Source organism: Littorina saxatilis, linkage group LG8 (genome assembly GCF_037325665.1).
Source record: "Littorina saxatilis isolate snail1 linkage group LG8, US_GU_Lsax_2.0, whole genome shotgun sequence".
Taxonomy (NCBI): domain Eukaryota; kingdom Metazoa; phylum Mollusca; class Gastropoda; order Littorinimorpha; family Littorinidae; genus Littorina; species Littorina saxatilis.
This window is the reverse complement of record NC_090252.1, coordinates 24,019,977-24,037,136: the sequence shown is the minus strand read 5'-3', so window position 1 is coordinate 24,037,136 and position 17,160 is coordinate 24,019,977. Positions and strand designations below refer to the sequence as shown.

Below are 17,160 nucleotides of genomic sequence, written 5' to 3'. Positions count from 1 at the left end.
CTCCTCCCGTCAGGCAAGCGCTTCCGCGCTCTGAAGAGCAGGACTTCTCGTTTCAGAAACAGTTTCTTTCCTGAGGCAGTCCTTGCGGCCTCAATGGTGGATCGTTCTTAGATCTGTTAGATCTGTGATATGTGTCAGTTAAAGTTTTGAAATGGATCGAGTATCCTTAAATGAAATATCTTAATAGATGTAAGGGTTGTGTCCTTTGAATAACTGTGTTAGCATGTACTCGGATTTATTATATTTATGACTATATTTTTAGATATGATTATTTTTAGGGAATTCATTTATCTTTATCCATGCAACCTGTGATTACTCCTGTCAAATTGGTGCTAAAAGAACAACCAGTCCGTTTTGAACTGTCTGGTTGGTATACACACGTAAATAGGCCCAGTGAAATTGAACACTTTATCTGTACATAGTTATTATGATATATGCGTGTGGAAGGAGTGTGAAGTTTTATGCATACACCATAACAAAATCCTGTGCTTTGCATTTGGTAAATAAACTGTTTGACTGTTGACTTGTTGATTCTCAAATGAAATCGTCGGCTTATAGTATATGCATTTATCAAAACGCTCGAGCGCGCGCACACACACACATACACACACACACACACACACACACACACACATATATATATATACACACACACAAACACACTGTCTCACACACACACTGACACATACACATTGAAAAACAAACATAAAAGAACAATTCAAACACGTTTTAGACACGGTTTTAATTTAGCACTAAAGTTACAATGTTCCTTTCTGTCATCTTTTGAAATCATATGACACGACAGAACCAATGGAAGCATGAGCCTAGCGTTACATATGAAGAAAATGGCCATTGCACAAATCTATAAACCTTTTCGTACCTGAACAAAAAATTTCATTTACCACTTATCACCAATATAAATAATAAGTAATAGATAAATCCCCCAATATTAGAATGTCACGATATAGAACGGTGTTTTTTTTACATTTAGTCAAGTTTTGACTAAATGTTTTAACGTAGAGGGGGGAATCGAGACGAGGGTCGTGGTGTATGTGTGTGTGTGTGTGTCTGTCTGTTTGTGTGTGTGTGTAGAGCGATTCAGACTAAACTACTGGACCGATCTTTATGAAATTTGACATGAGAGTTCCTGGGTATGATATCCTCAGATATTTTATTCATTTTTTTGATAAATGTCTTTGATGACGTCATATCCGGCTTTTCGTGAAAGTTGAGGTGGCACTGTCACGCTCTCATTTTTCAACCAAATTGGTTGAAATTTTGGTCACGTAATCTCCGACAAAGCCCGGACTTCGGTATTGCATTTCAGCTTGGTGGCTTAAAAATTAATTGATGACTTTGGTCATTAAAAATCTGAAAATTGTAAAAAAATTATTTTTTTTATAAAACGATCCAAATTTACGTTCATCTTATTTTCCATCATTTTCTGATTCCAAAAACATATAAATATGTTATATTTGGATTAAAAACAAGCTCTGAAAATTAAAAATATAAAAATTATGATCAAAATTAAATTTTCGAAATCAATTTAAAAACACTTGCATCTTATTCCTTGTCGGTTCCTGATTCCAAAAACATATAGATATGATATGTTTGGATTAAAAACACGCTCAGAAAGTTAAAACGAAGAGAGGTACAGAAAAGCATGCTATCCTTCTCAGCGCAACTACTACCCCGCTCTTCTTGTCAATTTCACTGCCTTTGCCACGAGCGGTAGACAGACAATGCTACGAGTGTACGGTTTTGCAGAAAAAATACAATGCGTTCAGTTTCATTCTGTGAGTTCGACAGCTTGACTAAATGTTGTATTTTCGGCTTACGCGACTTGTTTTTTCTTTCGCTCTCTCACAATTTCCTGCTATATAATGCATTGTATGTACAAATGTTTGATGTGATCTTACTTTTTGATTAGTACCTCTCTAGGCTGAGGGCCAGATGTAAAAAGGCAAATCGCGGCTTACTCTATTACCTTCGTTAAATACAGAATTGTCATTGTCATTTTCTCCATCCATCTGTCTCTCGGCGTGTGTGCTTGTGTAAATGTTCAAGTGTGTGCGTGCGTGCGTGCGTGTGTGTGTTTGTGTGCGCGCATATACACATGTTACTGATCAAAGACGCACAGCCAATAATAATACCAACTTTATTTGATCACAAACAAATCAAAGGTAAAGATACAGACATCTGATATAACATGTCAACAGTTTGGGTCATTCTCGACTTGAGGCACAGAATGAAAATTGAGATATCACTCACTTGAAATACAATATGATACACATATGATTCATAACAGAACAACATTGATGACACTTTAAATATAATATATAATACACAATTGATAACAGAAAGACATTGATGACACTTTAAATATAATATAATACACAATTGATAACAGAAAGACATTGATGACACTTTAAATATAATATATAATACACAATTGATAACAGAAAGACATTGATGACACTTTAAATAAGATATGATACACAATTCAAAACAGAAAGACATTGATGACACTTTAAATAAGATATGATACACAATTCAAAACAGAAAGACATTGATGACCCTTTAAATAAGATATGATACACAATTCAAAACAGAAAGACATTGATGACACTTTAAATAAGATATGATACACAATTCAAAACAGAAAGACATTGATGACACTTTAAATAAGATATGATACACAATTCAAAACAGAAAGACATTGATGACACTTTAAATATAATATATAACACACAATTGATAACAGAAAGACTTTCTTTCTTTCTTTATTTGGTGTTTAACGTCGTTTTCAACCATTCAAGGTTATATCGCGACGGAGGGAAGGGGGGAGATGGGATAGAGCCACTTGTCAATTGTTTCCTGTTCACAAAAGCACGAATCAAAAATTTGCTCCAGGGGCTTGCAACGTAGTACAATATATTACCTTACTGGGAGAATGCAAGTTTCCAGTACAAAGGACTTCACATTTCTTACATACTGCTTGACTAAAATCTTTACAAACATTGACAATATTCTATACAAGAAACACTTAACAAGGGTAAAAGGAGAAACAGAATCCGTTAGTCGCCTCTTACGACATGCTGGTGAGCATCGGGTAAATTCTTTCTCGTCCCAACCAATATGGGACTCCCCCTAACCCGCGGGGGGCGATAACAGAAAGACATTGATGACACTTTAAATAAGATATGATACACAATTCAAAACAGAAAGACATTGATGACGGTTATATCTGATTACAATTACCGAGGTCTTTAATAAATTACTAAAAAGTTATAATTTATCACAGCTGCAGTATAGATTTTGCCTAGGCTTGATTTGAAATTTTCTCTCTACTATTTGCCTTTCTGTAACATTTTGGAAACTGACATTGTATGCAAAGAAATTATATTTCATTGTCCACACTTGCCAGAAATTGTCTGCACGAGGAAATACTGCAACACCACACATTTGAATTCTAAATCTTAAGATGTTACTTATAATATCTTGAAACACCCGTGCCTGGTTTATCAATCACCACCAATGAGCAAAATTGCAACAACAAAAACAAGAAGAAGAAGAAGAACAACAACAACAACACCAACAACAACGATGGCGACAACAGCAACAATAACAACAACATCACAAAACAACAACACACAAAACAACAACAAACAAAACAACAACACACAAAACAACAACACACAAAACAACAACAAACAACAATGAAAACAAACTAACAAAGAAACAACATTGGTTATCCAGAAGAATGTATATACATAATAACAATCATACATCTTAACAGATGATCACATGCACTTTATGCAGACGATCTGCAGCAACTTAAATCAGTAACATGAGTCATTATTCTTCTGTTCCTAACATTTTATATAACACATATTCCACACTTAGTTGCCATTATCATTTACACACACAAAACAACCAACGTACATATGCATTTAAACACTTAGTATGCATAGCACTGAATACCAAAAATAGGAAGTAGTGACAATCGATGCCCAAGCCCATACAATCATATACTGAATAAATGCAGCGAAGTAAACCGACAGAGGTCCAATTGGTTTTCTTTTTTAAGTGTACAAAGCTGTTCTTAGAAGCCCAAAGCAATACAATCTTTCAAGAAAGTTTAATGTTATATACACGGACACGCACATGAAGACAGACAGACACACCCATCCAAAACAAACACGCACACACACACACTGACACATCCAAAGCAAACACACACACACACCCAAAACAAACACACACACACACCCAACACACACACACACACACCCAAAACACACACACCCAAAACACACACACACACACACCCAAAACACACACACACCCACCCACACACACAGTCACACCCACCCACCCACACACCACACACACACACATACACACACACACACACACACACACACACACACGCACGCGCGCGCGCGCGCACATCCACTCACTCACTCAAGGGTTAAGTTAGTGTAGGCATTTTCTTTGTAAACTGACCCGTCATTAAACAAACAGCAAATGATTTTGAAAGGGTGCAGATTTTTACATTTTGTAGAAGAGCTGGTAGGGGAGCATTAAGTTTTGATCACTTTTAAATGTTTGATTATTTCTTTGCATCTGCTTTTTCCATTTATTTCAAATTATCACATTTACACACAAAACGGTATGTGCATTTGCAAAAAACACCAAAAAAACACCAACAACAACATATACACATATACTTAAATATCTGCAGTAACGTTCAAAACAAAACAAAATCAGTATGCTATGCAGAAAACAAGACAACCAATAAGAGATGAACACCAATCTATATTAAAGTTTGTAGTCATTTGTTCATATTGTGATGTTCCTTCTTTGTGTCAAAACAAAGTGAGATTATACTCAATAAATCATGTAGTTCTCGACAGTCGATTGGTCAAAATAACGCCGGCATCAGATGAATTTATCAGTAATACACATGTAGAAAAACTGTAAACGTAAACCACTTTTTACCAAAGGGAAACAAAAAAATGCCAACTCCCAAGCTTTTGGACAATCACACTTTCAAAGTACATCCAAAAAGAATATGTTCAGAGTAAGAGTGCTTAGGAAGAAGGACGGCCTGTTCTTTGCAGCTGCCACAACGCAACCGTTGAAGAGTGTATTGACTTTATTGTATCACACGCGTTCGGTGCCTTGACCATGCATTTGAACATTTCATATCAGAATAGTATTTCCTAGTGCCTTTCGACATAGTCATCTACAATGTCAGTGTTACCACACACACACATACCCTTTATTCCAGTCAGCGTCTTCTGAAGTCAGAATACACTCAATTTTCTTCAAATATGTTATCTTCACAACATTCTGAAAAAACCATCTTTTCATGGCTTAGTGCGTTCCTTTAGTTGACTTCGCAAAGACTTCACGAAGCCTTTTTTCTGAAAATGTTCCAAAGCTTCGTGCAGACCATGAAGTGGACTTCACGAAGCCTTTTTTCTGAAAATGTTGTTCCAAAGCTTCGTGCAGACCATGAAGTGGACTTCACGAAGCCTTTTTTCTGAAAATGTTGTTCCAAAGCTTCGTGCAGAGCATGAAGTGGACTTCACCCAATCAATGAAAGCCTTTACGCTTAGCAGAAGTATTGTTGTAAATACTTAAAGGCATATGTACTCGATGCCTATACACGCTAATTGCTTTACCAACAGCTGGAGACATGCTAAATTAAGTTCCCTGCAAAATATTGTGGTCTAGGACCCCTTCAATGTTGAGATATGTTAATTTTCATTTTGATATGGATCGTCCTATTTATAGATTTGGCAACACATGTAACGTTGATGCAAGGGAGCTAACACCGCGGCTTTGTTGACATCCTCACTTTTTCAGAGGCCAGAACAAGCTGTAATGCGCGCATGGTGACATATCGTCATTATATGGTCTTATGGTGCGTTTGACATCGATTATGGGCAAACTACACTTTGTAAACACGGGAGCGCGTACATATGCCTTTAAACACAATTCCACCTCTCACCTTTTGTCCGTTCATCTCAAATCACTGCTCCACGTTTGACCCCGCCCCCCCCCCCCCCCCAATAATAATACTTCACACAGGTGTTTGTATGTCCTGTATAACAACAGTAGTGTAGGAATCCAAAGGTTAACCTGTTCTCCCATTTCTCACACAAGATTGGCATCCTTGGCCATACTGTAGAACGCCGAGTTCTTGTTCTCGAGGAGTTTTTTTGGAGCGTCGTATTCCTTGATCTCGCCTTGATCAAGAACCATGATCCTGAAAGAATGAAGCGTGAATGAAAGCTACAGTTACGAATACCATATTGAACCAGAAGAAAATCGTGTCCAAATTGTTTTTAATAGTTGTTTTGTTCTTCTTCTCGTTTTGCTTCTATTTATTTATTTATTTAATACATGTATTAAACATTGTATTGCTATTTATCAATTCATTTATCGATTTATTTATCTATCTTCACATTCATTCATAATTCCATTTCTCGCAGTTTCCAGAAACTGCGGGAATTAAGAGATACGCATGCGTACGAATAGCCTTTTCGCGTATGTACGCGAAAGCGTTCGTACCAGAAATGTTTTGCTTTGTAATTGATGTATAACTATGTTTTTATTTAACAATATTTGTACGGAATTACGCCAATCTAAACAAGGTTATGCACTCACTTATCATAGTCCATGATGGTGTTGAGGCGATGAGCGATGGTGACGACAGTGCTGTCCTTGAACTCTGTCCTTATCGTCTGCTGAATGAGGTCATCAGTTTCCATGTCAACGGCTGCCGTGGCTTCGTCCAGCACCAGGATCTTGGTCTTCCGCAGCAAAGAGCGAGCTAGACAGACGAGCTGCCTCTGCCCGACGCTGCAAAGAGACGGAGACAGAACATTTTCTAAACTCAAATCAAATCAAATTAGTGGTTTTAAAGCATGTTCTAAACGTACAGAAAAGCCATGTTTAATGCAGTTGAACCTGCTCTTGTGACCACTTCTCGAAAGCGACCACCTGACCTGCCCACAACGATCACTCTTATGGAACACACACGAGGTTTTCTGTTATAAAATGCACCTTTCCATAGCGACCGCCTGTCCATAGCGACCACATGTCCATGGCGACCACCTGTCTATAACGGTCATTTGGGTGGTCGTTAGAGACAGCTTCGACTGTATTACACATTTTTTTCATTGTTTTTGGCTCACGTAAGTGTAGCCTATGCGATCGTCATTTTTGTCTGTCTGCGCGTGCGTATGTATGTATGTATGTCTGTGCTAGGAACTTTAACATTTGACTAAACACCGAAATACTCATTTTACCTGGTTATTTTCCAAGCACCATCTTCAAACTATTGAAGTAATGATCAACATATTGTCGGCATGTGTAGAGTTAAAGTGTGTATCCAAAGAAAACGGGTGGTGGGGGGTTTTTAGGGGGTAAAAGCAGGTGACTGGTTTGTGTCGTGTGTGGTATGTAGACCAGGTCAGGGGTCAAGATCAGGTCAGGTCGCGTGAAGGATTGTGGTATAGATTCACTTTTCAGTTCTCACCGCTCTGCATTCGCCGATTCGGGGAAGGCGATTTCACATTGTTCGGTTTCTTAGCTCCAGAAAAAATAGATAAAGAAGATACCAAAGGAGATTTCCTACAGTTTGTTCTGCACAGCGTGTTTCCAGTGTCTGCGCCAGGAAGAGCTATCGAAAGCGCAGTGTCGATCTGGCAGTCGTGTCCCCGGTAAGTACAGACAGATCTAGTGTTTACCACTCTTACGTGTCAACTAAGGTTACTCAGTTACTGATAATCCGTTTTGTTTAATTTCTTTTTATTTCAGCAGACACGGATATCAAACACAGTGCTAGGCAGTCACCTCTAGTTTTAAGTTGATTTTGTTGTCTCCTTCGCTCATGTCTTTCTGCCTCTGTAGCATGTGTGTGGCAGCGTCTTCAATCAATCAATATGAGGCTTATATCGCGCGTATTCCGTGGGTACAGTTCTAAGCGCAGGGATTTTTTTTTCTTTTTCAATTTTTATTCAAGGCGCAGGGATTTATTTATGCCGTGTGAGATAGAATTTTTTTACACAATACATCACGCATTCACATCGGCCAGCAGATCGCAGCCATTTCGGCGCATATCCTACTTTTCACGGCCTATTATTCCAAGTCACACGGGTATTTTGGTGGACATTTTTATCTATGCCTATACAATTTTGCCAGGAAAGACCCTTTTGTCAATCGTGGGATCTTTTACGTGCACACCCCAATGTAGTGTACACGAAGGGACCTCGGTTTTTCGTCTCATCCGAAAGACTAGCACTTGAACCCACCACCTAGGTTAGGAAAGGGGGGAGAAAATAGCGGCCTGACCCAGGGTCGAACACGCAACCTCTCGATTCCGAGCGCAAGTGCGTTACCACTCGGCCACCCAGTCCCTACAAGGGGCGTAAGCCACACGACACATTTTGAGTTATGTGCTGAAAACCTTTTGACAGATGAAAATTCGCTGCTTGTTTACATGTTGTGCTTCTTACACTCTACATGGTCAAATCTGTTTAAAGACCAGACGGTTGTGATCTAAGGACTGGGTGGCCGAGTGGTAACGCACTTGCGCTCGGAAGCGAGAGGTTGCCAGTTCGACACTGGGTCAGGGCGTTAGCAATTTTCTCCCCCCTTTCCAAACCTAGGTGGTGGGTTCAAGTGCTAGTCTTTCGGATGAGACGAAAAACCGAGGTCCCTTCGTGTACACTACATTGGGGTGTGCACGTTAAAGATCCCACGATTGACAAAAGGGTCTTTCCTGGCAAAATTGTATAGGCATAGATAAAAATGTCCACCAAAATACCCGTGTGACTTGGAATAATAGGCCGTGAAAAGTAGGATATGCGCCGAAATGGCTGCAATCTGCTGGCCGATGTGAATGCGTGATGTATTGTGTAAAAAAAATTCCATCTCACACGGCATAAATAAATCCCTGCGCCTTGAATATGTGCGCGATATAAATTGCATAAAATACAAATAAAAAAAATAAAAAAATAAATCCCTGCGCTTAGAACTGTACCCACGGAATACGCGCGATATAAGCCTCATATTGATATTGATATTGATCTATAGAAAAAAAAAGAAAAAAAACACGGTTATCTTGTACACACATCTTGTATGCACAGTTTCTGTAAGATCCATACCAGAGCCCTCCAGATCTTGTGCATTCATTTGACTAGCAAAACATCCTCTTTTGCATTTTGGACTGGGGTTTACCTGAGGTTGCACCCCACCTTTACCCCAAACACCCTCCCCCAAACCCTCCCCCGTACTTGACGGTTCCTCAAGAAAAACACCTTGATGTTAGCATGCGGCAGTGTTGTCCAGATCACCTGTAATAATGTCACGGGCAAAATAGTTTCGTGAGCATTTTAACTGGTGTTTACAGAGTGTTTAGCTCAGTCGCGTTGTATCGGACTTCCTAATCCGACAGCTGTACTTTGCGTTGCTGGCACCTCGGATATTACGATCCGACGTATGTAACGACAATTTTAGTAGCCGCGCCCCGGGTAGGCCTATCCGAAGAGAGACGAACGACGAAGAATAAGAACTGGGTTTTGTTTCTAAAGAACTGGTGTTTTACCTGAGATTGGATCCCCCCTCACCAACCTCGTACATGAGCTTGGCACGGTTGTCTTGGACGAACTTCTTGAGGTGAGCGTGCTCCAGTGCTGTCCAGATCTGATTGTCGCTGTACTGGTCAAAGGGGTCAAGGTTCATCCGCAGTGACCCCGAGAACAACACTGGATCCTGTAGCACAAACGGTCTGGCATGAGCAAGGCCAGTATTTTTTTTTCTTCCTGTTTACAAGCATTTTTTGCGGATTTCAGTGAAAAAATGATGGTTTGAAATAACTTTGAAATTGTATTGTTTGACAGTGCATATATTCAAGTTCCAATGCGCATGAGTTTCTGCTGTGTCTGCCCTGAACATGTTGCCGTTCACTCCCCCCCCCCACTCTGATACCATGGTCGTATGCATCGGATGTAAGCAGCGCAACTTTAAACACCCAACAAAACAACAACAACAAAAACAGAGCAAACCCAATGCACCCTGCCCCCCCTCCCCCCCCCAACGCCCATCCCCTACTCCCCCTAAAAATCAGAACAACAACAAAACAACAAATAAGCACAACAAACTGTAAAACAGCACACCGCCATAACATGATTTCTCGAAACGGTAATTTCACATGAACACATCATACACCTTTAGAACATCTTTACGCTGGTTACCTGAGGTAGGATGGTCAGGCGGGACCGCAAGTCGTGCAGACCCATGTTATCAATGGTGTGGCGGTCAATCACGATGCTGCCAGTGGCGGATTCAATCAAGCGGAACAGACCCACCGTCATGGATGACTTGCCAGCTCCTGTGCGCCCAACTATGCCAACCTGAACAAATGATAAAACTTTTTTTTTAAACAAGATAACATTGAAAACGTACTCACCTGAAACACGAACAATAAACGACGGAAAAAGAGGACTGCAGTCTGGTTTCGAACATCAGTTTTTAGTCAAGCAAACAATGATAACAAAATGTAAAAGGAGAGATGACAGCAAGAGAATGACAAGAAAATCAGTCAAGAAGAATTAAGACAGACAGCACCTAAAATTAAACTCACTGAGAATAGTTTCAACAAATTAAAAAAAAGAAAGGTAAGTCTATGAAATATTTCATTACAGACAAAACCAAAGATTCACGATGACTTCTAACTATCGGTCTTCAAATCTTTATTTATTTGGTGTTTGACGTCGTTTTCAACCACGAAGGTTATATCGCGACGGGGAAAGGGGGGAGATGGGATAGAGCCACTTGTTAATTGTTTCTTGTTCACAAAAGCACTAATCAAAAAAATGCTCCAGGGGCTTTCAACGTAGTACAATATATGACCTTACTGGGAGAATGCAAGTTTCCGGTACAAAGGACTTAACATTTCTTACATACTGCTTGACTAAAATCTTTACAAACATTGACTATATGTCTATACAAGAAACACTTAACAAGGGTAAAAGGAGAAACATAATCCGTTAGTCGCCTCTCACGACATGCTGGGGAGCATCGGGTAAATTCTTCCCCTACCTAACCCGCGGGGGGAATCGGTCTTCAAAATAGACAAACAATTACAATATTCAACAGATAAAATAATGACAATGACAGGTGAAAGAAAGGTATATTTTATGTCTTGAAGCTATGATAATAAAATCCAGCCAAATTCAGGGGAGAGAATTCTGGATCCTGCTGAAAGTTAGAGTAAGCTTACTGACCACTGAAGGGAAGTAACTCCAAACTGAATACCAATTGCATGCATAATGCAGGCACATCGTTGTGATTTTCACTCTGCCTATTTGATCAAGAGGCCGATGTCTTATTCACTAGGCCACTGCGCCCGTCATTCAGTGTCTGTAATAACTTGCCAGTATCCTCACCGCATTCACTCTTTTCCCGATAGCCTCCGTAAACTGTAATTACAAAAATGCTGACTATTTGTATGATTCACTAACTCATGCTCTCTTATGTAAATGTCCGTGTATATATATATATACTAGATGAATACCCGCTTCGCCGGGTACGGCTTCGCCGGGAAGAAGTAGAGCCGAATGCCGGGGAACGCCGGCTTAGCCGGCGCACCGTACGAAGGAAGGGAGATAAACGCGCAAAACACTGGAAAAGATAAGGAAGAGTTACTGGGAATGGATGTACAGAAAAACCAAAATCGGTTCAGCGCTGCGCGCTGAGAGCACGCACGTGTTCAAAATTTTCCTCGGCTGTGCCCGGGGTCTACCTGAATATGCCCACCAAATTTGAAGCAGATCCATCGAGAACTTTGGCCGTGAATCGTGAACACACAGACAGACAGACAGACACACACAAGCCGTATATAGATATAAATGTCTTTAGAGTAGTCAATCTCTGGGCGAGGGCTGGTTGAGACAAAAACCACGGCCAAATGAGTTAGTGAGCACACAAAAAAAGTTTAAAGGGGAAGGACTGTGTCCTTAACCGCAATGACAAAATAAAAATCTGACCTTCTCTCCTCCCAGAATGTGACAGTTGACGCCCTTGAGAACAAGGTCAAGGCCAGGGCGATACCGAACGGAGTAATTAACGAAGTTGATGGATCCGTCTGCTGGCCAGTCTCCGGGCGGGCGTCTCCCTGGCACCACCCACTCTGACTACAGTGCGTGAAGGGAAAAACAGAGAGGAACACACATTAAGCAATTGCTTGAGGTCTGAATTTGGTTAAGGAACATATCATCGTCATCGTCATCATCATCATCATCATCATCATCATCATCATCATCATCATCATCATCATCATCATCATCATCATCATCATCATCATCATCATCATCATCATCATCGTCGTCGTCGTCGTTCTCCTCCACCTCCTTCTCTTGGCAGCAGTATAGGAACAGCAGCGGCAGCATTATTCAGTTTCGTTTCATTTCATTTTTTGTGTTTTTGTTTACAGACACAAATCCTTTCAGTAAAGGTTGAATTCATATACAAATACCTCCTCCATCATCATCATCATCATCATCATCATCATCATCATCGTCATCGTCATCGTCATCATCATCATCATCATCATCATCATCATCATCATCATCATCATCATCATCATCATCGTCATCGTCATCGTCATCATCATCTCGTCTGGCATTGCATGCCATCACAAATGTTACCTCAGTGGGTGTTTCGGAGTATTCCTTCAATCGTTCCACCGACACCACGTTCGTTTCCAGTTCACTGGCCATTCTCACCAGCCAGTTCAGCCCTGCTGTAACCTGGTGACAACCAATGAATGACTCATTGAATGAATAAATCAATAAATCAGTCAATGAATTAATTAATGAATCAATCAATGAATCAATCAATGAATCAATCAATCAATCTGTCTTGCAGTAAATCCATCCATCCATCCCTCACTCATGCACTCACTCACTCGTTCACACACTCAATCACCCACTCACTCGCCTACTCACTCAATTAATCGATCGATCAATTCAATACTCACTCTTTCTCAATGTATTGTTTGAAAGAGTTGAATTTGTATCAAATCTGTAACGTCTGTCGTTCATTGTTAGGCTCCCCAAATCAAATGTGCACTTTATCGAGTAAGGAATACTTAAAAAGAAAAAAGTACATGTACCGACCAACGAGTTGACTATAATTATATACTCACAGACAAAAGCATGAACACATACACAGACAGACAGACAGACAGCCAGGCAACCAGCCTGCCATACTGCCAGACACGCAGGCAGGCAATCAAAATACATCAATAGTCATGCTTGGCGAAAGAGACAAAGCGGTAGCCATCCTGCCAGACAGACGACCATGCAGAGAGGTGGTCAAACAGACAAACACACCAACAGACTTACACAGCGTCGAACAGACAGACACAATTTGAAAATCAGACAGACAGACCTACAAACACACAGACAAACACACTAACAGACTTACACAGCGTCGAACAGACAGACACAATTTGAAAATCAGACAGACATACAAACACACAGACAAACACACCAACAGACCTGCATGGCGTACGACACGGAGAGACCAACAAGCCCTCCCTCCAGATCAGGAGTCACCACAGCAAACATGGCCGCTGCCAGCACGACAAAGTTACCCAGAAACTCCAGTCGGAAGCCCAGCCATCTGTGATGACAACGACAGGAATTAATCGTAGTGAAATTTTTTTATAAAAACATAGAATTAATAGTGAACCGACCAAATGTATCTGATGTTATCGAACCTGTAACCTTGTTTGCCACTCTTAAAACTTTGTTTCTGTTTTTTTAGAAAAACACCAACTACGACACAGACAGACACACAGAGACAGAACAAAAGAAACACACAGACACACGCATACTCGCATACACAGATATAAACATTGACACACACACACACACACACACACACACACACACACACACACACACACACACACACACACACACACACACACGCACGCACACACACAAACACGCACGCACGCACGCACACACACAATAACACATGTACACATAGATACACCTTCCTACCCTTGTGTGGGGCCATGTTACAGTAACAACAACTATTTTGTTTCGAGGCGTAATTCATTTCCTCAATACATTTTGATAGAAGTATTATAAGTACGCACAACATAAATGAAACCTTTTTTGTTTTAAATCACCTGTTTGAGGCAATTCCTGAGAAGTAGAAGACCAGGTTCTTGTCCACCTTGCATTTGTTCTCGTCAATGAAGCGTGACTCCACTTTGTAGGCTCGGATGGACGCAGACCCTGTGATGGTCTCGCTAAAGTGGTTGAAGATGGGCGAGCGGGTGGTGGATTCCAACCGCTTCAGCTGTCGGGATGTTGGGATGTAGAACCGCTGCAAAACACAGACATGGAATGAGATACGATTTTTTGAACACTTTTGTCACATATACGGTTGTTGTTTCTTTGTCAACAAGCCCAGCATTTTAGCTCCCTCCCCCCACCCGCACACACACACACACAACCACACACACACAAACACTCACACACGCACGCACGCACGCACACATAGACACACACACGCACGCACGCACGAACACAAACACACACAAACACACGCGCGCGCATGCACACAAAAACGCACATACATAGAAACACACAAACACACACACGCACGTACAAATAAACACAGACACAAACACACAGACACCGACACACAGACACACAGACACACACACTATAACGTATGACATTCCATCCTTGTTTCCCAATATTTAAATACAGTCGATAACTCATTTTAAAGAAAAGGACATACCTGTACGAGGAAATACAGCAGGCCGAGAGGGATAATGACCGAGAGAAAAATGGGAGTGCTGTAACTGATGACGATGAACGTGCTTAAAACGCCGAAGACCTGCGTCACCGCCTGACGCAGCGATTGCGGCAGCGTGTTGTCCACGACAGCGACGTCACTGGAGAAGCGGTTGACGATGCGTCCAGAGGGGGTGGTGTCGAAGAAACTCATGGGCGAGCGCATGATATTGGAGAGCATAGACTCGTGCAGACTTCCTGCCGCCTTGACCATCCTCGTGCTGGCGAGGATGGAGTAGCTCAAGACCATGACGGCTGTTGGAGAGAGAGAGGTAGAGTATTGTTTAGAGCTGGGGTGAGAGAGAGGGGAGAGAGGGGGGAGAGGGAGGGGGGAGAGGGAGGGGGAGAGGGAGGGAGAGGGAGAGAGAGAGAAAGGGGGGAAAGAGAGAGAGAGAGAGATAGAGACAGAGAGAGAGAACAAGAGACAGAGACAGACAGAGACAGAGAGACAGACAGAGAGAGAGAGAGACAGAGACAGAGAGAGAGAGAGAGAGAGAGAGAGAGAGAGAGAGAGAGAGAGAGAGAGAGAGAGAGAGAGAGAGAGAGAGACATTTTCATATATATTTGTTTGTTTTTAAATGTAGGTGTTTTTGAAGTGGGGAAGCAATAAAGAGGTCGTCGATATCAAAACTGATATTGACGGAAATGTCGTCGATATCACTTTTGCACTGAGCTCAGTTTTGCCCAATTGACCAATGAAAATCCACGTAACATATGAAATAGCAATATTGACGGCTATTGTTGTGAAGGGAGAATAAAGAAAAGGTTAAAAAAAAATCTACGATATTTTTTCCCTTGCATGGTTCACCACCACCACCATCACATACCTTGACCGACCCCGAGACCTCCATAGACTCCGAGGTACATGGCGTTTCTGTCCTGGTAAGCCGTGGTGTTGGAGAGGGTTGTGTTGGCCAGCAGGTCATCGTCTGTCCACTGGGAAAGCCAGATGCTGGAGTACACACTCAGACCCTGATACGCCGCGTACAGGGAGAAGATGGCCACAGTCACGGTCAGTCCGATTGCTCGGAAATACACCATGAATACTGACCATTGCACCTGAGATGCAGAAATTGAAACAAATGTTGGTGTTATATATGTGTGTGTGTAGATTGACTTGTAATTGTCAAGGGTACATTAACAATTTAAGTCTTAAAGTTACTGCCTACATCAACTGGACCTGTCATACAAGTTCATTAACTTGATGTTTATTTAGCCTTTGTTGACAGGCGGACATGCAGACAAACACACGCATGCACACACATACAAACCTGTTGTTGTCTCTGTGGTTGTCTCTATGGTTGTCTCTGTGGTTGTCTCTGTGGTTGTCTCTGTTGTTGTCTCTGTTGTTGTCTCTGTTGTTGTCTCTGTTGTCTCTGTGGTTGTCTCTGTGGTTGTATCTGTGGTTGTATCTGTGGTTGTCTCTGTGGTTGTCTCTCTCTCGATCTGTCTCTCTGTCTCTCTCTGTCTCTCTCGGTCTTCGGTCTCTCTCGGTCTCTCTCGGTCTCTCTGTCTCTCTCTGTCTCTCTCTGTCTCTCTCTGTCTCTCTCTGTCTCTCTCTGTCTCTCTCTCTTTCACAACAAGCAACATCCATAACTGCGCACACCCCTCCCCAAAGTGTAAAGAGTCAACTCACCCTCCCTGTCTTGGATGTTTCATCTTCCACCAACTTGTCTTTGGCTTGTGGTGGTCTGTCTTTCTGCTTGCCCTTGACTGTGTCCGTTTTGCTGATGGATCTCTTCAGCCCTGGCTTGCTGCTTTCACTTGACAGCTTGCGTTTGCGAGCACTGAAACGAACGTTGTGGAGATATTAGGGAGATTTAATAAACGAAACGTCGGGACGTTTCGTTTTGAAGTTGTGGTAAACGTCATCATTTCGGGGGTCTCTCGCTGGAAAGGTGAAGGTCAACTGAAACGGAACGTGGAACGTCAAAACGCAGTCACGTTTTCCACCCCCAAAAAACGAACAATATTTCGTCAACTTTTGTGACTATTTTTGCACACTAACAGTTTTATTTGTTGGCCATTTTATGCATTGCTAGATTCATCAACCCTTTCACAGTCTTTCAGCGCTGAGAATGTGTTCATTGGAGGTAGACAACTGTTGTGAACTGAAATATTTTGAAGGGTGCTGATCCTGGTACATTTATCCAACTTCATGGTGAGAAAGCAAATGGCGAAGCAGAAGTAGGTCATCGCATCGAATTTTTATTCTGGCTTCGTATGTGATTTTGTATAAACAAAGTCTGTGTGATTTATT

General features: G+C 41.4%; 1 protein-coding gene across 1 annotated transcript in view; it reads right to left on the bottom strand.

The window, feature by feature from the left end:
• Positions 1–6,068: 6,068 nt before the first annotated feature.
• LOC138973091 (multidrug resistance-associated protein 1-like) overlaps positions 6,069–17,160 on the bottom strand; it is a 30,292-nt gene continuing 19,200 nt past the window's right edge. Inside the window, exons 16-26 of the mRNA XM_070345752.1 lie at positions 16,537–16,687; positions 15,728–15,959; positions 14,845–15,155; positions 14,225–14,424; positions 13,584–13,707; positions 12,729–12,830; positions 12,069–12,215; positions 10,275–10,433; positions 9,626–9,792; positions 6,682–6,876; positions 6,069–6,280 (exon numbers count right to left, since the gene is read on the bottom strand). Coding sequence (XP_070201853.1) covers positions 6,169–6,280; positions 6,682–6,876; positions 9,626–9,792; positions 10,275–10,433; positions 12,069–12,215; positions 12,729–12,830; positions 13,584–13,707; positions 14,225–14,424; positions 14,845–15,155; positions 15,728–15,959; positions 16,537–16,687 — 1,900 coding nt within the window. The 3' untranslated portion in view covers positions 6,069–6,168. The remainder of the gene's footprint in view (positions 6,281–6,681; positions 6,877–9,625; positions 9,793–10,274; positions 10,434–12,068; positions 12,216–12,728; positions 12,831–13,583; positions 13,708–14,224; positions 14,425–14,844; positions 15,156–15,727; positions 15,960–16,536; positions 16,688–17,160) is intronic.